A 24191-nucleotide genomic window follows, 5' to 3' on the forward strand; every position below is an offset into this window, starting at 1 on the left:
TTTTGGTGGTTTGCTTTTGTTTGTTTTTAAGTATGAAAACAGGAACAACGAGGAAAAAAAAGACAAAGAAAAAAATCCTTATATACTGTCCTCTTTCACCACAATCTCCTAAACGATTAAAGGCCAAAGTTCCTCCTGAGACTTAAAGTCTGACTATATCTTTGATGACACTTTCGATTTTTATCTAGGCTTGCATTAACATTAAGATTAAAGCAAGACATTGAAGAATATATTTTATGAATCTTGAATGAGGACACTGTTAGCCTATCATACCAAAGAGACAAGGGCTGTTGTTCTGATTTGGTGAGAAACATTACTGCTCTTTAAAAGTATGAAACGTTAAGACATGAGCTAACTTTGGTGGCCAGAGAACACTAAATCAGGAAGCAGAGCCTCAAATATCAAGCAAGCCTGGAAGTGACCAGTGAGTCCAATGACATCTAAAACCATCTGCATTTAATTTAGGACAAGAAAGAACATCATCACATGGGTACCAAGCAATGTGGGGATTGCCAGTTCCAGGAGTCCAGAATTAGACCCATACCTCCTGTGCCTAGCAGTGTGTGCCTATAAAATGATAAGAGTATTAATGTTAAAAATTTGTACTGTTTTGAATTATCTTCCCAATGAACATTTAAGACCACAAACTTTGAAACACATATACACAACATGTCTCCCCTTCTGGCTACCTAATTGGGTACTTTGTTATACTTCCAGCATCCCTATTTATCTGTACTTCCGTGACATCTCTTAAGAAAAGTCACTGAGCCAAATGAAATCCTGAACATGAAATATTTCTCTGGTTTTGGCTCACAGCTGCTCATGCTTCAAATTGGGAGAGGACAGTAGTATGCAGCCTGGTGATGCCCAAAAGCATGCTGATGCCATTGATCCTACAGCACTAGGATCAACTGGGACAAAATCAGCAAGAGATGAGATCTCAGCACTGCTTCATTAAAACAATTTCATTAAAATGACATGACTTCATTATATAACGGTTGGTATTTTGAGGTAAGTGTTGCGTCTCCTTGAAAATTCTCAGGTGTGGGATGGCAGGTGTTTAATTGTTTTTGCTCAACATGTCTGTGGAGCAGTGAAAAGACACCAAGCTTCTACTCCAGGCTGCTTTGCTGTAGGCCTCCTTCTCAGAGGACATGAACCGCTTCCCCGATTTCTCAACGTCTGGCAGAGATGGGGAACTGGATAAAACCCAGCTGGCTGATTTTCAGACTAAATACAGATGGAAGTGATGCTGGCTGGCAGTGGTAATTACATTAAAGAATTGGCAAAACCAGTAACTTTTTGCTCATTTGTTGAAATTAGGAGAACTGATTGTACCCTCTGCAGACTGGCTACAGCTTCAAGTTCCCACCAAAACCAGTGTGTGTGTGTGTGGCATGGGGGGGTGGGGCGCGGTGGTGATAAGCATATTTTGCCCACCATTCTTCAGAAGTATTAAATCTCAACCATTTATTTGTTGGACAGGTAACATCACGTCCATTAGAGCGAATGCTATCGCTTTTGACATTTCAGATTCATTGAAAAAAAAAGTCATGTAAAGTATTTAGCAACCCACTGATGAGGAAGAAAGGGCACTGACTCAGATGTAAGATGTGTAGGTTTGAGGCTCTGGTCTGACAGTCAAGGTGAAAGTACTAACTGCCTATTTTCTGCTGTGGGCTGGGGCTCACCAGTGTTGGAGATGTTTCATTTGTATGAGCCCCTCCTTAGAGCAGGGGCTCCAACTTTGCTCTGTTGTATATATACACCGAGTGAGTGTCAAAACTACCAAGTTAGTTACTCTGTGTAAACCCAACAAAAATTTGATCACTTAGTAAATTAGGAGAATGGGCAGCTTCAAAAGAAACTTTGCAGAAAGTGTGACAAAAATGTGAAACAACCTGGCAGACTGGGCAATCAATGTGGAAATGCAGACTCAGCCTTAGCCAGAACACCAGCACAGAAGGACTTGGCTTTTAAACCATTGTGTTTTTTAGTGTTTACTGACACAGGAGACAATTTGCTATTCTGTAGAAGTGCACAATTTCTTTTACCAGAAAGTCCAGTTGAAGAAAGTTTCTTAAAAAAAGCTTGATTGAAACTGATTTGTTCCTAAGCAATCTTCCTGTGATGGCACATCAGCACTTTCTAATAAAAAGCACCATGTCACAGACAAACCCCTAGCCAGATCAAGTAAGAGTTTCAGTGACCAGAAATCCTTTTCTTTGCTAATCAAATGATGACATCTAGGTTCCTGACCCATATGGTTAGCTTACTTGGCCTCATGCCACCCCATCCAAGTATTGTTTTGAAGACTTGTCTGAAGTTTCAGCTGATGAAAATGGTGGTTTCCATCTCACAAACCATAGCAGTCTATTAAGAATGAGTGAGGTCTATACTCTAGACCCTATTGAAGCTTTCAATGTCAATAAAACAAACAGCGTATAATACAGCAACTTTGGATAGTCTCCTTAGCATTTTTTTTTTCTTAAATACAGCTTAAATGCTGTTTTTGAGCTGCCAAAACCTTGTGACCAAGATCTAATGAGGTGCTTATGCTACCTCTCTTTAAATAATAGCAAGAGGGTGGGAGATAGCTCAGAGAATATGTTTGAAAAGGGATATTTAAATGGTCTTAAAAGGGTCTTTAAGTCTTCGTCCACAGGTAGCCAGACTGGGTAACTGCTTTGCTAACTGAAATTAATTACTTTGGATCCATAGAGGGAGTGATGGAAACAAGAAAATAAGGAAAATGGAAACCTAAATACACAAGGGCAATGGCAAAATTCCCTCCATCTAAAGGTTCATCAAACCACTGCACTGATTCCAAAACAGTTGAGATAAGGGAATGTTCTCATAGTATCAGCTTTGTGGCTGAAACCCCCCTTCTCCAGTTACTCAGAGCTCACTGACCTTCAAGGAGTGACACAAGGCCTTTGGAAATACTTAGTTTTTTTTCTGTAGGTAGGTGGGGTTTTTTCTTTTTGTTCTGTTGGGTTTTTTGTTTGCTTGTTTTGGTTTTGTTTTTATTTTTGTTGTTGTTGTTTGTGTGTTGTTTTTTTTTTTTAATCGAGAGGTTCCTCAGTCCTTTAGTTGACTTCGGTAGAAAATAAGACAAAGTGTTGCTTAAAAAAACCTTTCATATTCTTAGAGAGCATGAGAAACATTCTTGAAGTTTTTAAAAAAGTGGGGTGCTGGAAAGGCTTGAGCAAAGCACATTTCTGATAAACTGAAACAAAAACTTCATCTATTCAGTTTTCTCCTTAGGCTGTGCCAAGGCATTCTAACATCTTGATAGGCAGAATTACTGAAGAACAGATGCAAACAGTAAGCATGGCTGGGAAGTAAACATGGCAGACATTTTCAAGAATTTTGAACTAAAGAAAAATCAAACATCTACTGCTGAATCTGCAAATGCCACAGAATTACCAGGAAGGCATTTTCTCAGAAACTCCACCATATACAGCAGCTTTGCTAAGGCCCCACAGATGAACTTGTCAAGTATTTACATTCTACACAGACACCAGCGAAAGGGATGATTCTCAGTTGCTTAACAAATCACGTAACAAGTGATGATTATTTCTGAGCAGGTCTCTCAGTTCACCGGTAGGGTTTACTGGAACCAAGGCAAAATGAAGCTGGTTTACTGAAAACATCTTCTAGGAAAAATCCTTTCTGGGAGGCTTCTCTCTCAGGAATGCCTGTGTGTACTTTCCAAATAATCATGCTTATGCTGACCCCCATATCACTGGCAGGAGATGGATGAAAGGCTCCACTTCTGCTGCCGTCAAAACTAGCAGTAGATTTGTAAGGGAACAGTACCCAGCCACCAGCATGCAGAGCATCCTGAGTATCTCTTAATTCCAAGCAGCACTGACATTTTACTGCTCCTCCAGCCTCAGTACAGTTTGTCAGCAGCTAAAGCAAATGTTTGGAGACATATGTAGACTGCACAACTGAGAGTCATGATGGCCATTAATAACAAGGAGGCTGGGTAGACAAAACCAAAGGCACCAAATGATGGAAGCTAAAAACACTGCTTAAATATCTGGGTGGAGTGCTGCTCTCTTGTTTCGTCTGTTTACATCCGGCAAGTTTCGCTATATCCTGATCAGGTGAGTCACTCAGAGATGTAAAAACAATTGAAAAAACACTTGGTTTAGACTATTTCCCTTTTTAATGAGATGGCAACAGATATACCTGTCAAAAAGGACAAAATAAATACATGAATCTTATTTAAAGTGCATAAAATTCTACTTTAGAGTCTTTGTTTGCCTTCAAAAGTATAACAACTGGCTGAAATTCTCACTTAACAGATAAGACAGGTTGATCAACTGATCCATCTAAATAAAATGTGATGTTACAAGAGTAAAAACTCCACAGATTGACCTGAGTCCTAACATATGAGTGATGAGATTTCCAAACACTCCTGGAATAAATGAGGACTGTGGACTTTTGGACAGACACCAGGTGGGGTGGGGTGAGGGAGAACAGTCTTGGACACAAATTGGAGAGAGGTGGTACCTCCCCAGAGAGAAAAACTCCAGATGTCTACACCCTAGGGCAGTTCAGTGCATGTTAGTGCTAAAGGAGAGCGACTATCAGGCAAGATCCAAGATCAAGGACCCAAGTCTTCTCTGCTCTTCCTCAGGAGTTGCTCACTCACCAAGACACAACATTGGCTGCACACACTACAACCCGTGTGGCAGGCTCACACCTCATTTGCCCTGCAGCAGGGCTTCCATCATGTGACCTTTCTTCTGCCTCTGTGGCTTCCCATACCAGGCACATCTTGGTGATCTTTAGTTGCAACCCACACACATGATCACACAGTGCTGCATAATCATCAGGAATAACCTCCAGGAGCCTATCTATCCATAACCAGACTTTTCAGGCAGCACGTAATCCAGGCAAGACCCAACAACGTGGCCTTCTGGATGTTACTCATCCTGGTATGTGGGGTCTCCCAGGCTTGGATAGAGCAAACTAAAAATGTTTGGACTTAATTGTACACTCTTCAAACTGCAACTGTGCTTACAAAAGTGATGATGAAGAAAATTCTGTTTGCATTAAGGCAGATGTAACTCATCTGTATAAAGTGTTCTGGAAATCTGCTTTGTTTCTCCTTCAGCATCCTGTGTCTTGGTCTTGCTGTTTCCTCCTCACAACAGTGTAGCTGGACTAGTTACCAGAAAAAAAAAAAGAAAAAAAAAAAAAAGAAACAAAACAAAACAAAAAACCAAACAAACAAAAAAACAAACCAAACAAACAAAAAAACCCCACAACCCCTTAAAATACCATGAAGAAAGAGAAGGAAGGCATTTCTTTTGGGCATGAGGACTAAGGATCTGCACGGGTGGGAAAGTAAATGCTCTGGGTCTTTTGTATGAGCACACCCACAACAACAGCGCAGAGTGTTTGTTTTGGACTGGTTATAAGACAAATGGTAGAAACGTCCCTTAAAAAAACAATATGGAACAGACCAGGATAATACTTCCAGCTCGTTGTGACATGCACACTGAAGGAGTTAATGCTGACTTTGGGTGACACAGACACCACTGTTCAGGGAAGGTGGTAGGGCTTACCCTTGATGTGAGCATGGTGGGCTCACCCTAATGGAGACCAGTAGCATAAGGCCTTGACACTTTTCTTCCTAGAGCTAACTTGTTACCTGAAAGCTGGGCAATGATGACCCTCTTAACTCCTGAAGCTGGGGGAGATGCTGGTGCTGCTGCTTCCCACAGTAACACAGCCCCCTTTCACCAACTGTGCCAGGCTTATGGTCCACATGGCACAACCAGGCACCTTCCTGGTTGCTCATCCCCTCTGCCATCATGGATTAAGAATCTGCTCAGAGAGTATCCATGGGGGAGATCATCTTTAATAAGTCAGTAGGGCAGAGAAGCGTACACCAGAAACAACCACGGACAGAAACTCTGAGAAGTAGGGCACCATATGCTACTGAGTTATTCTTGCCTAACATTTGCTGTTGGCACCAAGTAAGTGCCAACATGGCTATCTCTTCACTCTGCTGACACCGACTGGTTGGGAACCTGACTCCTTCCAATTTCCTGGCCCTTTGAATCCTTACTGACAAACCCAACATCCCTGCCAATACAGACATCCTGAAGGAAGGAGAGAAATACAGATTGTGCTGTTTGAGTAGTGCTGAGGTATTTTCCCCTGGGAGGTGCTCCTATAATATTGTATACATGGAGAAAGCATGTAATAAATCTCTATAAATGAGAATAAGGTGGTGGAAGATGGAAGAAAGAGGATAAAAGCAGAGGTGCAGATGTTTGAAATGCTTTCAGTTAAAAGAAGCGGGGGGGGGGGAGGAATTGAAATTAAGAGAATCAGCATAATGATTTTTAAAAATGCTTGGGTATAGTTAACCAGAAGATATAAGCAATGCTGAAAAACAGGAAGTAGATAAATATATACAAGGATAAATAAGTATAAAGTGCTGACCTTTCCTGTGGGCAACTACTGAGCCCTAAACGGCAAAGTGCACTCAGAAAATCCATCTGAATGAAAACAGAAAGTATATCCCAAAAGTTATTAACACAACAGGGTGTAAATGCTATCATGCAAGGCAGAAGCACCAAAAAACTCTACCCCTGAACAGAAATGTCACAGCAGAAAACAATATTCTAGTATTTGTAAGTGCTCAACCAGTATGGTTTAATTACCAGAAACAGAGGTCAGCTGAAATAAAGCAAGGCTATAAGGAAATCACAAAAGAGTATAAAGCAATGTAAGAAAAAATATTGTTGGAAAGATCTTTGGCACCAGAGAATTCAGAGAAGTAAAGAGCAACTCTGGATAAGCATCTGTATGCATGACCAAAGGAGGCTACTACATCCCAATGCACGGCACTGCAGAGGCACTGAAGGACCTTGGGAAGTGCAGTTGCAAAGATCCACCAGGTTTAGGTGACACAACAAAATCAGGTCTTTGGTGAATTATCAAATATTTTTTTTTTTTATTGCTAAAATCTACTACTGCAAATAAAATGTGAGAATAAAAAGACAAAACTTATTTAAACTTTGAAAAGAACTTCTAAACAAAAACTTTCAAAGACGACTACTAAAGTCGTGCTACCCATATGGGGGAAAGGTAAAAATTCTCAGTGAATCAAAAATTTGTGAGTGACAGAACATAAAAAATTAAAGTGGTTAGCCACTTCCAATGCAGAAAAGCACCCCACAGACCACTATGAAGATTAATAACTGGCAAATGCAGGGAAGGTTTTGCACAGGACTACGTTGCTTTGCACTTTCAGCTTTATGGAGAACTATGGGGAAAAAAACCCAAGGAAACTAAGCAACAAAATGACTAATGACACTGTAGCCAAATGCAATGCATTGACAGGAGCAGTACAAGATAGATTTTTTTTCCCCAAAGGTGGCTAGTAAAAATCATTAAACCTCTTCCTCAAAGACTCAATCTGCATGTGGCATCAGTCTTACATCAAGTAATTCTCAGAACAAATGAAAGATTTATTATTCATCACCCAACCTGGGAGGCAACTGGGTTTATCCAAACAAATGTATCAGGGAACTTTTGGTTTTAGAAGAATTAATGCAAATATTTTCATAGCCATTTTTAAACCAATAAAACAATAATCACATATATGAAGCCATCAACAACAAAAGCAAAAAAAAAAAAAAAAAAAAAAAAAAGGCATTTTCTTCCTGACAAATATTTTAAGTATCATTGAAGTGGAAATGTTCATCTTTTCAATGGAATTTCAAAGTTCCATCCTTCTACCAAAGATTACAAGCAAAAACATCAGAATAACCAAATAATTTGTTACAAACTTGTGTGTGTTTGTGAAACTCGGGTGTTAATACTGAGTTTGACTATCACTTTTCCAGAATATTTTTCCAGAAGCACACACAAAATTAGATGCAGGATGACCTACATGCAGAAGACTGTAACTTCAGAGACACTTTTCAGGTCTCAGTGTCTAGCCTTAGCTCAAATGGCTGCAAATCTCAGGTCAAGTCCAGTGGATTAGAACCCAGCCCATAAAGCAGATTAGCATCCAAACAAAAGAGTCCAACTGTATCTGTAAATCCAAGTCACATGGAGTCTATTAAAACCCAACAGATCAGTAGCACTGAAGCATTTATATATTTTAAACAGCGGCTGTTTTCCTACGGCTTAAAAAAGAAGAGCAAATCAACTGACTACCGTGGGCAGGGCTGGGTTCACATGCTTTGCAAATTGAAAGAGGAGAGTGCAAATGGAAGTAAACAACTGGATCATGTTATCCAAACCGCACTTTGCACTGGATCATGAAAATGGGGAAAAAGAACAAGGAAGAAAAGAAAGTACTCCAGAAAGTACATGTTTAAGACTAAAGTAATCTCACATGCAACACTAAGACCCAATCAGTAAATTTGTGCTCATTTTATTTTACCTTTGTCTCTGTTCTTCTCCTTTCCTAACGAGTCCAGTTTCTTTCTTAATGATTTCTTCCTCTTTTGTCCATCTGTTAGAGGAAAAAATAAAAGAAAAAAAAAAAGGAAGTGAGTGCAAGAATGCTGAACAAACTGCTACACAAGCTGCAGGAACATGGTGTGAGATGGCCACAGCACTTGGAGTCAGGAAGGGCATGGGGTAGACTTCACAAAGGCTGGGGTCTGTCACAGTCCTTCAGCCCTAAGGAGCTCTGCTTGGTTCACCCAAATGCCGACGTTGTACTCGGGAAACCAAATGTATCCAACTGCATGCTGGTGGGCACATCTACAGGTGTGTGGTCACACAGCCCATGTGGCAGAATGGAAAGCTAATTTTGAAGACTTAACAATGGAGATCTGTTGCTGGATGCCCATAAACCTAAAAGTACTGGTTAGCCCTCATCCATGGTCACAAGATTGTGATCCAGGTGTGGAGCTGAAGGTAGTATTTGGAGAGGGAAGATTACTAACCTCCGGGATAAATTCTGCATATCACTCATACCAGCTGGGTGATAGCTGGCCACCTTCGCATGACCCATCAGATCTGAACTGGGAACCTGCTGTTTGGTACAGCATGTCCAGATTGGTTCAGGTGGATTACAAGTCTCAAAGAAATCATTGTTCTGACACCCTATATATCATCCAAGTTTTCACTAAGGTTCTAAGGATCAAAAATTATAAGCAGCAGCATAGGCAGGTTCATTCTTGAAACAATTATGTCAAAAGGCTGGCTATCATTATTTCCTTCAGCAGCATCTTTTATAATGAAAAGTCAACAAAAATGCATTTTATTCATTAGGTCTCAACAAATACCAGGGATTAAGACATGGGCCTGCTTTAACTTGTACCTTTTGAATTTTTTAAGTTCCAAAGCAATATAAAGGGTCTAACACAGGGACTAATACTGATGCTAACATAGGCACCACTCTAGCTAAAGGTTAATGAACACGTACCTTTTCCTTACTGGTTTTGTAACGTGGCAAAACCTCAAAACGGAACACGTCATAACTGTTTTTCAGTCTTATGGTAAGAAGGTCACCAAATAATCTGCCTCAACACGTTTTTCTAGTTATGTAGACCAGTGTCTTAAGTGGTCTTTAACAGTAGGGAACACAATACAGTGAAGTGGATCTTCATCAATTAACCCTCATTTTTGCAATCAGTGGCTGCAAGAGAACACAAGCCATTTCCCCATAGTTTTTCCTCAACACCTATTGAAAGCCATGCCCAGAACATTACTCAACAGACAGCTGGACAAATTCTGACTTTTTCATAGCCAGTTAATATCCTTTTACTTTAAAATTAACATTTATTTTTCCTTATGCATCTGTGATTTGATTGACTCCACTCACACAGTTGCACTCTGCATTTATTTAGAGGAAATTTGCTCCCAGCACTCACTGAACTATGACACACAGTTCCTGACTCCTGAGCTAGATTGGCATTTGCTGGTTAATTCCCCTTTTTCTGCACCTGCTCCAGTGAGAATTCATCTCTCTGAAACAGGGTTGACTAGAATGGACAGGTAAGGTATTCCAGCTGAGAGTTCAGCAATATAATGGTGGCAATTCATTGCCTGATACAGCCTATGATTAGATTTTCCTTTTTCACGGGCACATGATAAGTTCATAACTCAAAGTCATACTTTGATTGATTAATATGCCCAGTCTTTTCATACCTTCTAACATTTCCAGTTGATAAGACTGAGTTATTACAGAAATTCTTCTTTCACTTCTTGGCAATATGAATAGTGAGTAGCCTGCTTACATACACCAGACAGGACTGCTTGTTTTTATAGGGTTCCCTATTACCATTGTGTTCTGGCTTTATATATATATATATATATAAAATATTTTCATATTATTTTTCATGTTATAAATGCAAATTACTGCTTTACAGTAACTTTTCAATAAATGACTTATGTTTCTGTGGAGTCTTAGAGCCTTATTCTCCAAAGACCCATTTATTGATATTCTGACATTCCACTGAAGTCTATCAAGACGTAAAAATGAGAACAAAAGCTGATATTGAGTGTAAAATATAGTGTCTATGTATTATAATTACACAACTGAAACTTCTGGAGTGTTTTAGTGCTGCATAGTCAAATACAACACAAATACAGGAAAAATGAATGATGTTCATTATTATTGAACACAGGAACAAATGGCATCCATATCCACATGGAAAGCATGTGAACAGCGTCTAAGGCCAAACTATCAATGGCTTCTTCTAAACCTTGTTCCTAATGGATGATTCTTTCAACTCCAACAGTGAAGTAAATCCTCAGTAAACGACAGGCTGAGACAACATTTGTACATCTGTCTCCGCACACCTTGTATTTTGGATACAAATGATGCTCAGGCCCAGCAAAATGTAAGAAGCAGGAAGCAGTTCTGGAGATGGACAAAGCAGAAAACACAAAAAAGAGTCCACTCTGTGCACTCCTGAGCAAAGAAAGAGATTGCAGAGTGACAGAGAAGAGACACTTAATTTGGGTAAATGGGTGCAGTTCCACTGAAGGCAGTAGGGCTACAACCATTCACACTTTGCCCCATGGCAGGAGAGAGTTGCATATGAAAATAATAGAGAAGAATCTCAGAGAAAAGCTAAAACTTAGGAGATATGCCAAGAGGTTAGTTCCAGTTCTTTTCCTCCCCCAGCAAAAAACGTGGTTAATTACAATCTATATTCTGTAAAAATAAATATGTTTTGAAATGATTGCTGATTTAAGTTACATCAGGCATAAGCACTGCTGAAATATTCATAGCACACTTAAGGATTTCTGCAACTCTAGCAGTTTTACATGTTAAATGAACCCAATTAATAATGTTTAGTACTTATCTGCAGTGTGTTTTGAGACTATAATTAATATCCAAAGCATTCTTGGGAAACAGGCAAAGCATTGTTACCCATACATAATACCTGCTGTACATGTTTAAATTAATTAGTAAATATTTATGCAAAATAGTATTACATCAGGCCAAAGAGCTATTAATTATTGCCTGCTATTCTCATTCATGCTTTAGAAATGTTTAAAGCACAAAGTGACAAAGGCCATTGGGCTTTTGTCCAACCTTTTGTGTATAAAATTATCACTTAATATCTTCTTTCTCTAGATCAGCAAGTATGACTCCTTCAACAGATTCCACTTAAGAATATTAGCAAGACAAGAGAAGTTCTCAAAAGACAACAACTCCCAAAGCAAAGGAAACTGCATTTTTTTTTCTTTGTTAAACTATTTTTTTCTTTTTTTTTTCTTTTTTTTTTTTTTTTTTTTTTTTTCTGAAGATCACTTGCCCAGGCAGAAATAAACTCAGATTATTCAATGCTTACTAATTTATATGTTCACTGCATTTTTCACTGGAATGCATACATCACTCTCTGGGCATCTATATATTAAGACTAGTATGATGAATATTTAAAAGACTGAGAGTCTAGAATCTAACTCCTGAGTGCATATTAAATTGCTACATGACCTGTTTTTCCAAAGTGATGAGCACTTCCAGGTTCAGTTAATGCCAAAAAGACTTTGCTATTTGAAAAATTAGGTCATCTTTTTAGGCCTCTTTAAGTGAAAAGTATTTACGCTGATATACCGGCTTTGGACAAGAATTTGAGGAGTTTGACTTCTGAGATCATTATTTTTGAAATTTTGGGTTGAGGCTGAAATACACCTGCAGTGTCATCACTAACACCATTTAATTAGCAGCTACAGTCTCAAATCCCAGATTTCATATAGCCCATTTCAGGGTCTAAATTTCACTCTAAGTTAGACCATGGTTCTACAAACTAAGTAAAAAGAAGCCATTTTCAGGCTAAGGATACATAAATTTCAGCTTTAAGAGTTATAAAAAGGAAAGAAAGAACTTTTGTCTTTTAATGTCAGCTTGTACTGTTGCTTTGCACAAGACCACATACCGACACCACATATGACTCAAAGAGAGAGAGCGTGGGCTGAATCCTGTTACTATTATTTACTTCTAGTACTGCTTTACTCTTTTTAAAGTTATGGATATCAACAAGTCTATTTGGTAGGCCAGGTGGTGCTCAGCATAAGCAAAAGCATCACAAATTAGGTACAGGGAATTTGTTGAAGATGATACAGTCAGTGGCAGAACTGGAGTTAACATTTAGGAACTAGTTTCATATTACGTCACTTAACAGTAACTATACTGTGAAGTCCTAATCTATTTTTCTTTTTCATAAATAAGATATTACTCAGTAAAAAGTACAACAGCACCTGAGCTTTCTAAGTCATTTTTATGACACTATTATAGTATTAGACATCAGATCATGGAAGGTATCCTGGCAATGACTTGAAGTGAACGTGTAATGAAAGTATGATTCTTCACCACTTTCCTTATACATGGGCTTGTGGATTATCTATAAGAATGGATGTTCCTTTTGTGTTACTTACATGCAAGGACACTTTTTTATTAATCAAAAACATAATTCATAAATTCAGAGACTTTAAACTTATTTAACTCAATGGGTTTATGACAAAAGAGACCTTCTCTTGTTTACTGAGTGAAGAGAACTCTCTTCCCATCTCTCAGCAACCTCCTTTGCTTATGACAGTTGTGTTTCTTGTCCATTTAGGGAAGAAAATTTGTCGTGTTCCACAATTAAGGGTTATTTTCACACAGTATAAAGAGAGGAGTTATGCGACAGATTAATATCATACCCATAGCTCATTTATCAAAACAGAAATGGATGAAAAAGTTTATTTTGTGAGATTTCTAAAATTACTTCTTCATAGTAGTTACCTTCATGGCCCTTTTCCTTGAAGAGGCATTAGCAATTGGATCTAATTGCATTTAAAGAAAGAAAAACAGAATTAATTTTCTAAAAGTATAGTCCATTCTGTATTGAAGATCACTACTAAGGACACCACAAAGCACAAGTTTGACCTCTCTTCCAGACTTCTCAGTTCACTTCAGCCATCGAGAGCAACTCATTTCCCAAGTGCCAGCCTCCCACACTCAGCCTGCGAGCCGAACATCAAGCTGCAGCCTCTCTTGCCTGTGCAGTACTGCAATTAACAGACACTTTGCCATCAGAAAACACTGCTAAATTCTGTTGACAGAGTACAATGAAGATGCGATTGTGCTTCACTCACTGACAGTTGCCCTGTGTTTGTGGTTCCAATCACTCCTTTGGGCCACAATACAAAGCAAATTTGCTTCTGAACACACACTTGGAGCTGCTCTGCTGAAGAAGAGGGTGCTGGTTTTACTTAGCCATTTCTGTGACTATAAACGTCCATCTTGAAATATTTATTTAGATTAACTTCTTGTTGAAATGCCCTGTCCTCACCCAGTAACTTCCAAAGCACTGTCAGCTGCAGCACAAATGGAAGGTTTCAATGAGAGAAGCAGGAGCTGGAGATTTTGGCACATAAATTGATATGAAAAGGGAAGGGCTGAGCCCACAGGTATTTCCCATCACTCTCTTGTTCCCTTTAACCAGTCCTGTGCAGTTCACACACATAAAGATCTCCTTCAGTGATGCAGATTGTTGTAATGCTTCAGAAGCCTTGGACTATCTCCCTGTTTCTCACATTGCTTCTCCTTATAGCCTACATTGCTCTCTTTATTTCAGTTTTACTTAAATCATCACTCCTTCATGCTTGCTAGCCTGCAGCTGATGGAAGAAAAGCCATATTTTTTGAAGTGCACCCCTCAGCTGCAGCCATGACCAGCTCACAGGTGCCCACCTCAGCCCTTGGAGCTGGGTTAGGGCTGCCCAACTGCCACCAGAACCACAGAATTGCCCAGAAGCAGCTTCCCTCTTACATCCTGCTTTCTCTGATGCAGCAAACAAGCTTCAGCATCTCCCTCTCTGGGAAGCTCCTGCTGAATGTGTTTATGGCAGAAGAAACAGCATGGAAAGGGCAGAGCCAAGGGCCCTTTCTCCAGGAGAGGGGCTACAGCTCCCCATGGCCTGCACACAGGGGGGACCAGAGCAGAGTGGCGCAGCCCTCAGGGTACAAGTGCTGCCCAACCCAAACTTGTCTCAGGGCAATGGTGAGAAACTGAGGCGTGGGTAAAGGTGACTGAGCAGGAAACGATGTTCTCAGCAATACACAGCATGTACAATTGCCACCACTAGAAAAAACCCACAATGACCAGAGAAAAGTGTGCTTTCTGTTCTCTTCCTCCTCATCCCATTAGATTCTTCAGTAACCTGTGGTTAGTGCACCTTCTTTGGATATAGGCTTCAATCCCTCTAGGCGAAGGCATTGCTACAACTACTTGAAAGGATGTTGTAGCGTGGAGGGGGTATTGGTCTCTTCTCCCAGGTAAGAAGTGACAGGACAAGAGGAAATGGCCTCAGGTTGTGTCAGGGGAGATTTAGGTCAGATATTAGGAAAAATTTCTTCACAGAATGGGTTGTCAGTCATTGGAACAGGCTGCCCAGGGAAGCGTTGTTGTCACCATCCCTGGAGGTGTTTAAAAAGTATTTAGATGAGGTTGTTAGGGACATGGTTTAGTGGTAGGCTTGGCAGTGTTAGGTTAACGGTTAGACTCAATGATCTAAAAGGTCTTTTCCAAACGAAATGATTCTGTGATTGTTAAAGTGAAAAACAGAGGAATTACAAAGTCCAAATATTCATGTTTAGGTGGTACAGCTGCTGGAAGTTTAAATCCTCCGTTATACACCATTGCTTTGCTGTAGAGCACTAAGAATTTGGTCATACTGCCACATTAATTATTTATCTAGAAATTTGCCATGGAATCTGCCTAGAAGGCAAAACTGCTTCAAGAGAAAACTGCACCCCTACAGGGACCTGAGTTTTAGTAATCAAATAACTGTTTACAAAGTAACCTTATGTGAGTTCAATACAAATTTAAAAACAAAACAAACAAACAAAACCACCAACAAAAAAAAACCCTCCATAATTTCCTTGCCAGATATTAATAGATTTTTGATGCTGTACATCTATTCGGTAGGCAAAAGTGACATACTAATTTATACCAGCTAAGCATATTATCAGTAGACTGTCCTGTCTTTTAGGAAAACACATCTAAAAAAGAGTAGTTTGAAACTAGAATCAAATCTGTTAGAGTGAAAAATGTAGCATTTCTATTGAACCCTATTCTCAAGGTCTATTTTGACACGAAGGAGTCATGTCCCAACTTGCTGAACAATAAATAGCATGTGTCAGAAAACAACAAGGATACAGATATAGACTATAACTGTTTATATCGCAAAGCAAGCAAGCTTACTTTGGGTAGTGCTCTAATTCAGATAGCAAATACTGCTCAGTTCCTGTGGATAGAGGAATCATAAGAAAACACCACATTTCATCTCCACTTGCCTACACCTTCCCTAGTGCATATAAGGTTTAAATAACCTCCAAGTATATATATTGGAAGAAAATACTTCAGTATTTTCAAATATGTTCTCTGGTGATTCTCTGTCATGAGGGACTGAAGTTAACTGGTAGGCAAATGCAGGTGTAATGTACTCTAAGGGAGAGAGCCAAACCTAAGTACAGAGGGGATATGGGACCTGGGCTCTGGAACAAGGTCAGGGCTACAGAAGCCAGAGCCAGAGGGAGGGGGAGAACTGGGATGGAGCTACTTTTCTGTCCTGCTCCTGGTCACTATGTTCCCACGGTGAGGGAAGCTGCAAGTCTAGCAGATGAATATAAGCACAGCTGCACCAAAAGCAACCCTTCGGAGAACACAAAGAGAATGACTGCCTCCAGTTTGTGCATGCTGTGTATAAATATTCTTAAAAGATCAGAATTAAGAATTATTTCAGAATTTTTCAAACCATCACACCAAAACCAAGAATTAGCTTCCCTGTCTTCCCTTTCCATTTGATTTTTTTTAAAACTGTTGACTAGAAATAATTGTGTTTGAAAACTTGAAAAAAAAATCTCTTCAGCTATTTTATAGGCTTATAAAATATCTCAGGGTGGGTGTCAAGAGGATGGGACCAGACTCCTTTCAGTGGTGCCAAGTGATGTGATGAGGGGCAACAGGCACAGGCTGAAGCACAGGAGGTTCCATCTGAATATGAGGAGAAACTTCTTTACTCTGAGGGTGTCAGAGCACTGGAACAGGCTGCCCAGAGAGGTCATGGAGTCACCTTCTCTGGAGACATTCAAGACCTGCCTGAGCACACTCCTGTGTGATCTACTCTGGGTGAACCTGCTTTAGCAGGTGGGTTGGATTAGATGATCTCCAGAGGTCCATTCCTACCCCAACCGTTCTGTGATTATGTGATTTTGACATTACTGGAGTGAAAAAAATATATAGTTTTAATTCATTTAAATACTTACAAACACATTTAAAATGGCTGTATTACATGAACTCTGAAGAACAAGATATACAGTGAGTTTTAACAGAGGAAATGAAAAATCAGAACACTAAACTATAATTGTTTTGGAGCTTATTGGTACTTGTTAAACCTTTAGCTGGACCTAAGGAAACCAACTCATTTTGTCATGAAAATAAACAGCTCCTTAAACCCTTTTTTATGCTAGGATGAGGGAAACTGCTGCTGCTGCCATATATAGAAGGGATGATGGAAATAACTTACTCAAACAAGCCTGTGAAGCTACCTGGCAGCTTTTAGAGGATTACAAAGGAAGGTTGAAATGCCCTTGTATGCCCTTCTGTGGCTCTCACTGGAGAGCAGCAACAAGCAGGTGAATTCCTAGAAAGGGAGAACAGATAAAAATGCAGGTCTGACTTCTGTGTGGATAGATTGAGGCAGATTCTCAATTAACAAAGCTTTGCTTGCTTCAGTGCCTACATTAGTGCAGGATTTCCTGTGCCATAAGAAGTCCCAAGTCATAGTACTCTAGAAAATAAAAATTAAATTAATTAATTAATAATAATTTTTAAAAACCCACAAACAAACACAAACCAAACTCAAAACCACACACACACAGATAGGGCCAAAGGGTAACTTGCTACACATTTTTTTTTCCAGGAAAGCCTTTTGATGGAGCACGTCTTGTGTCAATATGGCATGCAAAAAATGTCTCTGGGTATACTGAAATAAGCAGGAACAACTTCTATACTTCAGGGCAATATTTGCTACACTGAGACTGACGACAGAATTCATGAAATACCAATGTGAAGTAGCAGGTGAAAGACAAAACACAAACACTATTTTTTCCCATTGTAGCAGCATCTGTAGTGTGACAGGAGCTTCCTTAAACTCGAAAGGCAGGTAAGTTCCTAACTAAACAGACTGGTACATCAGGGACTTTGCTGTTGCTCTTCACTCTACATGAAAGACATTCACAAACCATGATAACAAGCAGAGGTTTAAAAGTTTTGAGAAAGACTGAACAACATCCCCTGTTTGGAGTGCTTTCCTGACAGTAAAATACGTTAAAAAGTGTCTATACTGCTACAACAAACAACTACAGTAAAACAGTAAAATATTCTAGCTGTACTGAAAAGCAAACAAAAAAGCAACATTAGAACACCAAACCCTAAACAAACAGAAGCCTTGATGCTGTATTTTGAGATAAGAAAAATACAAATAACACCTCTAAAACTTTCTTCAGTCCATTGGGGGCAGGGGAAAATTGACTGCGTCCTTGCATCAGTTACCTAAACAAAATGTCATTTTATAGTTTGGATGGGGGGATAGTTGCTTGATACCATTCCTCATTAAAATGACTTTTTATTTTATAAGAAGGAGAATTCCCTTTAATCCCCACAACACAGCGTGGGCTAGGGGCAGACCAGACATTAAATTGCTAGTATTTGGCTGGCATTGAACTTCTGTATTGATAAGCTGGCTTGCATACCTGTCCTGGCAGGTGAAGCAGCAACCATGTTTCTTTACATGTCCCTTAGAGCTTTCCCACAGGTTGCTCTAGGCATGAGCACAGTTTGAGCTCTTCAAACAAAGAGGAAATTCTCCCAGTTCTCTGGAATTCAGGGGACGTGCTGGTGGTCACAGTTGTGGTTTGAGATATCCAGGTCTCCCCTGTTTTCTGACCATTGCCTTATTGTTTTGAACCCTTCGTACAAGCCTTTCCTTGGACTTTCACCTTAAAGAAAGAGTTGTGCAATAAAATAAAACAGCCTTCATAGCTTGCTCCCTCCAGGGCTAATTAAACTAGTTCACAATATTCCTGACAGACGCTTGATGAAGAAATGAAATGAGGAGAGGAGTCTTTAGTGCAAGGAAGTGAAATCTCAGTGCAGAAAGTCTCTTGCTGGACAGGCTGGCAGCCCCAATAACTGAGATGCCATCCCTTTGAAAAATGACCAATGGACCTTCTTTCTAATAATGTTTCATTGTAATAATTATCTGTCCTCTGTATCATCAGTCATCTGGCTTGCATACTTTTTTATTAATAAACAGGAACAGGTGTTGAAAATGTAAACCACACAGACAAAAGGCATGATGAGCTCCGCAGAGGGCTTGAGTTGACTTCCTGCACAGAAATAGAGTCACGTAGACATTTGTCTAATCTATTCTTAAAAACCTTCAGCAGGAGATTAGGTCTCCATTAAAAACTCAGGTAGCCTTTTCAGTGTAAAAGCCTAATGCAAAGATATATATAGTACCACAGATCTTTTAAAATAAATCTAACTGTAGTCTTTCCTAACCAGTGTTTAGAGACATATCTTAAACTTCTGACACCCACCAGAACTCCTCCACTGAAACCATACATTTGAAGAAACTTTAGAAACTAACTCTTCTACCTAAGACAAAAAGAAATCCTCATCAGAAACACTTCTCTAATGCACTTTTAAAGGGAGCAATACACATAAGATAATAAAAAGAAATTTGACTTTCAACTGAATTTTTTTAAAGAGGTATACCAGAAGAATACACACACATTAAAGCAAAGCTCCACCAAAGGCAAGTAGAACAGAGAAATTAGTAGGCTGCAATGTCAATATTCTTAATTAAGGTTCAAAAGCTTCTCACGTGGGATATTTTTATTAGTATTTATTCTTTGGCTTTGAACTGTAATAAAGCATAAAATCTTAAGTCACTATAGAATCACCACATGCTTATATGGATTATTTGCAAAGCACAAGACAGCCTAGTTGAGTATTCAAAACCAAAGGGCCAGTACAAAAGACAGATCGGGCAGAACACAATCAAGAACACCTCTGTTTATCTCTAGTGAGCTCACAAAGATTTTAAAAGCAAACAAAAAGAATCTAATACACCTAATTTTGCAAAACACTTGTTCCCTCAGGCCGTGTGTCTGAACTTTTCAATACGGTCAATGGTCATAAGTAACATTTTAAAACAGAAGCTGAGATTTCCATGCAGCACAGTAATAGAGACAAAATACTGGATGCAGTTATATGTACTTATAGTCAATAGATATTTCAAGTGTACTGTTAAGGACATTACATTAGATAGGAATTTTTTTATTTCTCAGAAGTAGTTCCTAAGTTCAATGGGACTTTGCATCAAATGTATGCATTCAGTCATCTCTGGATCTGTATTTATAAGAGCAGTATCCTAAACCCACAACAGTCAGCATCTAAATAAGCAACTGCCCTAATTATGAAGGCCTCTGGTCACAATGCCATCTCCTCTAACATGACATTTCAATATGGAAATTTGCATCGTAGTGTTTCCTGATTTATCTTTGGAGTTTCAGCAAGATCTCCCCCATTCATTATGGTACCCACTGAAAGAGTCCTGCCTTTCAGCGCTCCTGCCCCGTGAGCTCTGAAGCAAAGTGCTCCTTCAGTGTCCAGCCCTGTCCCCAGGCCCTTCTTCCACAAAACACACCTCCACAACAAGTAGATTCTTGGAAGTTACACAAAACTTTCTTTTGAAGGTGTTGCATTACACACTAACTTTTCCACATTCACATTAATGGTGCCCATTGATTTCCCCAAGAAGCCCAGCATTTTCTATTTCTGTTCTGTATTCGTATAGCACTGAAGAAAACGCATGCTGCTTCTCGGTCAAAGCTTCTAGCTATTTACCAAAATACAAACTAATTATTAAAAATATAAACTTTTTTGCTGTTTGCAGTGAGTAAAAGCATTTCTTTTTTAAACTGTTAGTTTGTTTGTAACTAATGGACTAGATATGCTGAATAAAGTTTTCCTGATATAAATGGACATGTAAAACCTGCTACGTGATACAAGAAAATCTTGGAAATCAATTTGCTGAGCATCACACAGAGCCTTTTATTAAAAAACAACAACAAAAATAAAGAAACCTACCCCATGGCAAAATTTTAAAAAGGAAACAGATCACTAAAAAGTTCCTTAAGTTTTGAAGGTAGCAAACTATTGGTCCTGTTCTCCCATTCGAAAAATTATGTTCTTGCAAGCTTCATGTATTTCCATTTTGTTCTTGTCTTGATGGTGGAAAAAAAACAAAAAACAAAAAACAACAAAACCACCAACAAAAACAAACACACAAAAAAACAGACAAAAAAAAACAAAACACCAAACCAAACCAACCAACCACAAATTTGCAATTTTCTGCAAGTTTGCAAGTTTCCTTATTAGGAGGAAAAAAAATATATATCTGTATATATACCTGTATACATACACACATGTATATGTATACAGGTATATATACAGATATATATGTATTTTTGGCTTGCTTATCCCCATGCCTGGAAAAGCTCCTGTCACCTTCACTTTGACAAACTCCTGTGTAGCAGGGTGTAAGGCTGCGTACTCTTATAACTGTTCCCCTGCAGCAGCTGGGACTTCTCCTGGCTTAAAACATTAAGTCAATTTTATTCTATTTTTTTTCCAGACTGAGAGATTTTTTTTTTTTTTCTCCCCAGGAAGAAAAGAAAATCCTCAGGAAAAAACAACCAACCAACCAAAAACAAACACAAAAAAACCCAAACAAACAAAACCAAACAAAAGCCACAAACAAAAACCAACAACAACACAAAAAAACACACAAAAACCCCCAAAACAACAAAACAAAACTAAAACCACAACATGTTTCCATGGAAAATTTGAATTTGAGAGGAGGGAACCTTCCATCTCAAAATCAGCAAGATACAGTTTTTACCTCTGACCAGGTTTGATACAGTAAGCCTGATGCAGTATATCCAAGATTTACTAATGCAGTGTAAATGTGCAGAATTCAGCTCATGGTCTTTTTTATCTTTAATACAATCTTCATCAACACTGCTCTATTGAAACAAAATCCATGGACTCACAGGATCACGTTAGAGACAGCATTTATATGACAAGAACTGGCAGAGGTTGGCATTAAAAGGGTCAGTAATAAGCGTGTTCACTTAAAAGATATACCAATGCCAACTCAAAAGCATCCAGCTGGTAATCCCATAGCTTCACAAAGTATAAGATATGGTTTACTTAGACAGTTTCCACAGTTAAAACAGTCTATAAAACATATAACATGGTCAGTGACTAAAAACAATGAGCAGTCTGAAGCCCTCACAAAAATGCAAGTCCAGATAAAAATCATAGTCACTATCAGTGTTAAGGAAAGTAGATAATGAAATACAACGATGAGTAATGCAAGCAAAAAACAGATCCAAAAAACTACTCCTTGCCAAAATAAACAAGAAGCGGAGAACATGTAACTCTGAATTCCCATTTTTATTGAGAGCTTAACTGGAATGTACTGGGGGCAAAGAGCACCAATGAACACAAAAAATTCAAAAAGCCCAGTTATGTATGTTTTGTTCCATTTCAGAGATGGGGCTGTCTCAACCCTCTATCTGCAATCACACACTTATCCAGGCCTGCTCCTTGAAATTCACCTCACTAAAGCACATCGCAGAGGACACAAATGCCCATTTCATGTGAGCAGATGCTTAGCGGCACACATCTGGTGGAAATGGCTACAAAACTTGCATGCAAAAATGTACGACAGCACATGTTCAAGTAGCATAAGCAAGATCTTCCCTTAAATTACTCTTAACTATATTTAGGTTACTAAACCCAACCTTAGATGATATTCATTACAACTAATTGAACAAACTGAGAACCAGATTTGGCAGTAAAATTAAGAATTACCTTCTCTCTCTCCAAATATCCCAATAACTCTGAAAAAATCAATTCCCTCAGAAAGGGGAACACGTGCTGTAATTACTGAATCTACTGTATATGACCTAATTGCTGTTAACAATAAGTAACTGTGGATATGCATTCTTGTCATAGGTGGCATCAACACAGTAAACAGTTGTAATAAAAGAGATTAACTGCCTTTACTAAGACGTTTGGTTCACTTGCTAAAATAGCTGGGTAACATGTTTATTGTCAGTTCTGGAAAGTGAGGATAAATTATGAGGCTAAACTTTGGATTTTCATTCCAAAATATTTGAGAATCACTAAAATAAACCCAAAGGTACAAAGTAAAGGTATGCACCACTTGTACCAGAATGTAAATATGGTATGTGGTGCATGTTGAAACCAAAACACTACATCAAGGTAGCATTAAGGTTGTGACCCAACCCAACAAATGCAAGATAATTCATCAGAGATGGATGTTCCTGGACTCAGCCCAACCTACTGCACGTATTGCAATCTGTTAGATCTGATCTGTTAAGAGTACAGGGCTAACAAATAACCTCAACATGCAGTCATCAATAAATCCATCTTGTATTTTGAAGTGAGATTGGAACTCGTTCAAATACTGGTAGTACATACACATTCTTCACACTTCTCTGATGGACATTTCCCCAATTTTCACAACAACAAAGTCAGTGCCTATAGATGCCTCAGAACATAGGCCACAGAGATTCAACCATTTGCAGATTTTGCAGATAGTATTTAATTTTCTAGTGATCCTCTCTCATCTTCTGTTTTTCCATGGCAGTATTTATACAGGCTTCATTACTTCCTAATTATCCACATATCTCCCCCTTATTTATCTTCTTAACAAGTGACCACAAAAAACAGCTCAGCCATTTATGTTTGCATGTCCCCTTAGTAAATGCACATCTACCTAAGTGATATTCAGAATGAATACTGAGCTTTTTTTTTCCTTCCCCCTCATTTATTCTTTCTCTCCACAACTCCTTCAGCCCTGTTGCAAAGCTGGGAAGATGGGAACGCATCCTGTTGGGGGACTGGTGAGAAGGTGAGCAGTCATGGTCTCTTCTTGAGTAAAGAGAGGTGAAAACTGCTACTGCGAACTCCAACTCCCAAATCCTTTTTGAGTCTCTACCAATAGGTTCACATTGTACCTTAAAACTCAGGCAGATGCTTGAGGAGCTGACTTAGGATTAGAAACCAAATTTCTCATTTGCTCTAACTGATAGAACCCTAGAACTGTCTACCAGTGCTCCCAAACACAGGCTCGGTGAAGTGGGACAGGACTGTGAATGAAGACAGTTATAACCATGAGGTATTTAAGAAACTGATTCAACCTCATTTAATGCCTCCTCTGCTCAAGAGATACCTGGAGCCTATGAACAGAAGAAAATTAGTTCCTTTCTTGCTCTGATCCCAGTTTTACTTTGAAAAAAGCTACCTGACTTGAGTTACCTTTTTTCTTTGTGTGTGTGAAGACATGCAGTAAAAAGTGCATTTTTTCAGTACTTTCATACAAGGACACAAACAACTGGAAAGTCACCAAAATGTAAGCACACCGAAAGTTAATTTCATGACAGTTGTGGGGTTTTTTTTCTTTTTCTGTTATAAAGACAAGATTGCCTTCTCCAAAACAAGGAAAACACAGTATATTCAAAACAGCAACTGTAAAGAAGTGTCACCACAATTGTACTGTTGTGCCAGTCAGAATGCCAGACAGCAAATTCCA

The 24191-nt window shown here is 39.0% G+C and overlaps 1 protein-coding gene across 6 annotated transcripts in view; it reads right to left on the reverse strand.

Moving 5' to 3' along the window:
- The window catches only part of ARHGAP6 (Rho GTPase activating protein 6), a 168473-nt gene that overhangs the window by 33652 nt on the left and 110630 nt on the right, over positions 1–24191 (reverse strand). For all 6 annotated transcript variants that reach the window (XM_082059719.1, XM_082059716.1, XM_082059717.1 and 3 more), the window contains one exon: positions 8429–8500. In XM_082059719.1, coding sequence (XP_081915845.1) covers positions 8429–8500 — 72 coding nt within the window. The remainder of the gene's footprint in view (positions 1–8428; positions 8501–24191) is intronic.

The sequence above is a fragment of the Streptopelia decaocto genome, assembly GCF_964273445.1.
Source record: "Streptopelia decaocto genome assembly, chromosome: 1".
Classification (NCBI taxonomy): Eukaryota; Metazoa; Chordata; class Aves; order Columbiformes; family Columbidae; genus Streptopelia; species Streptopelia decaocto.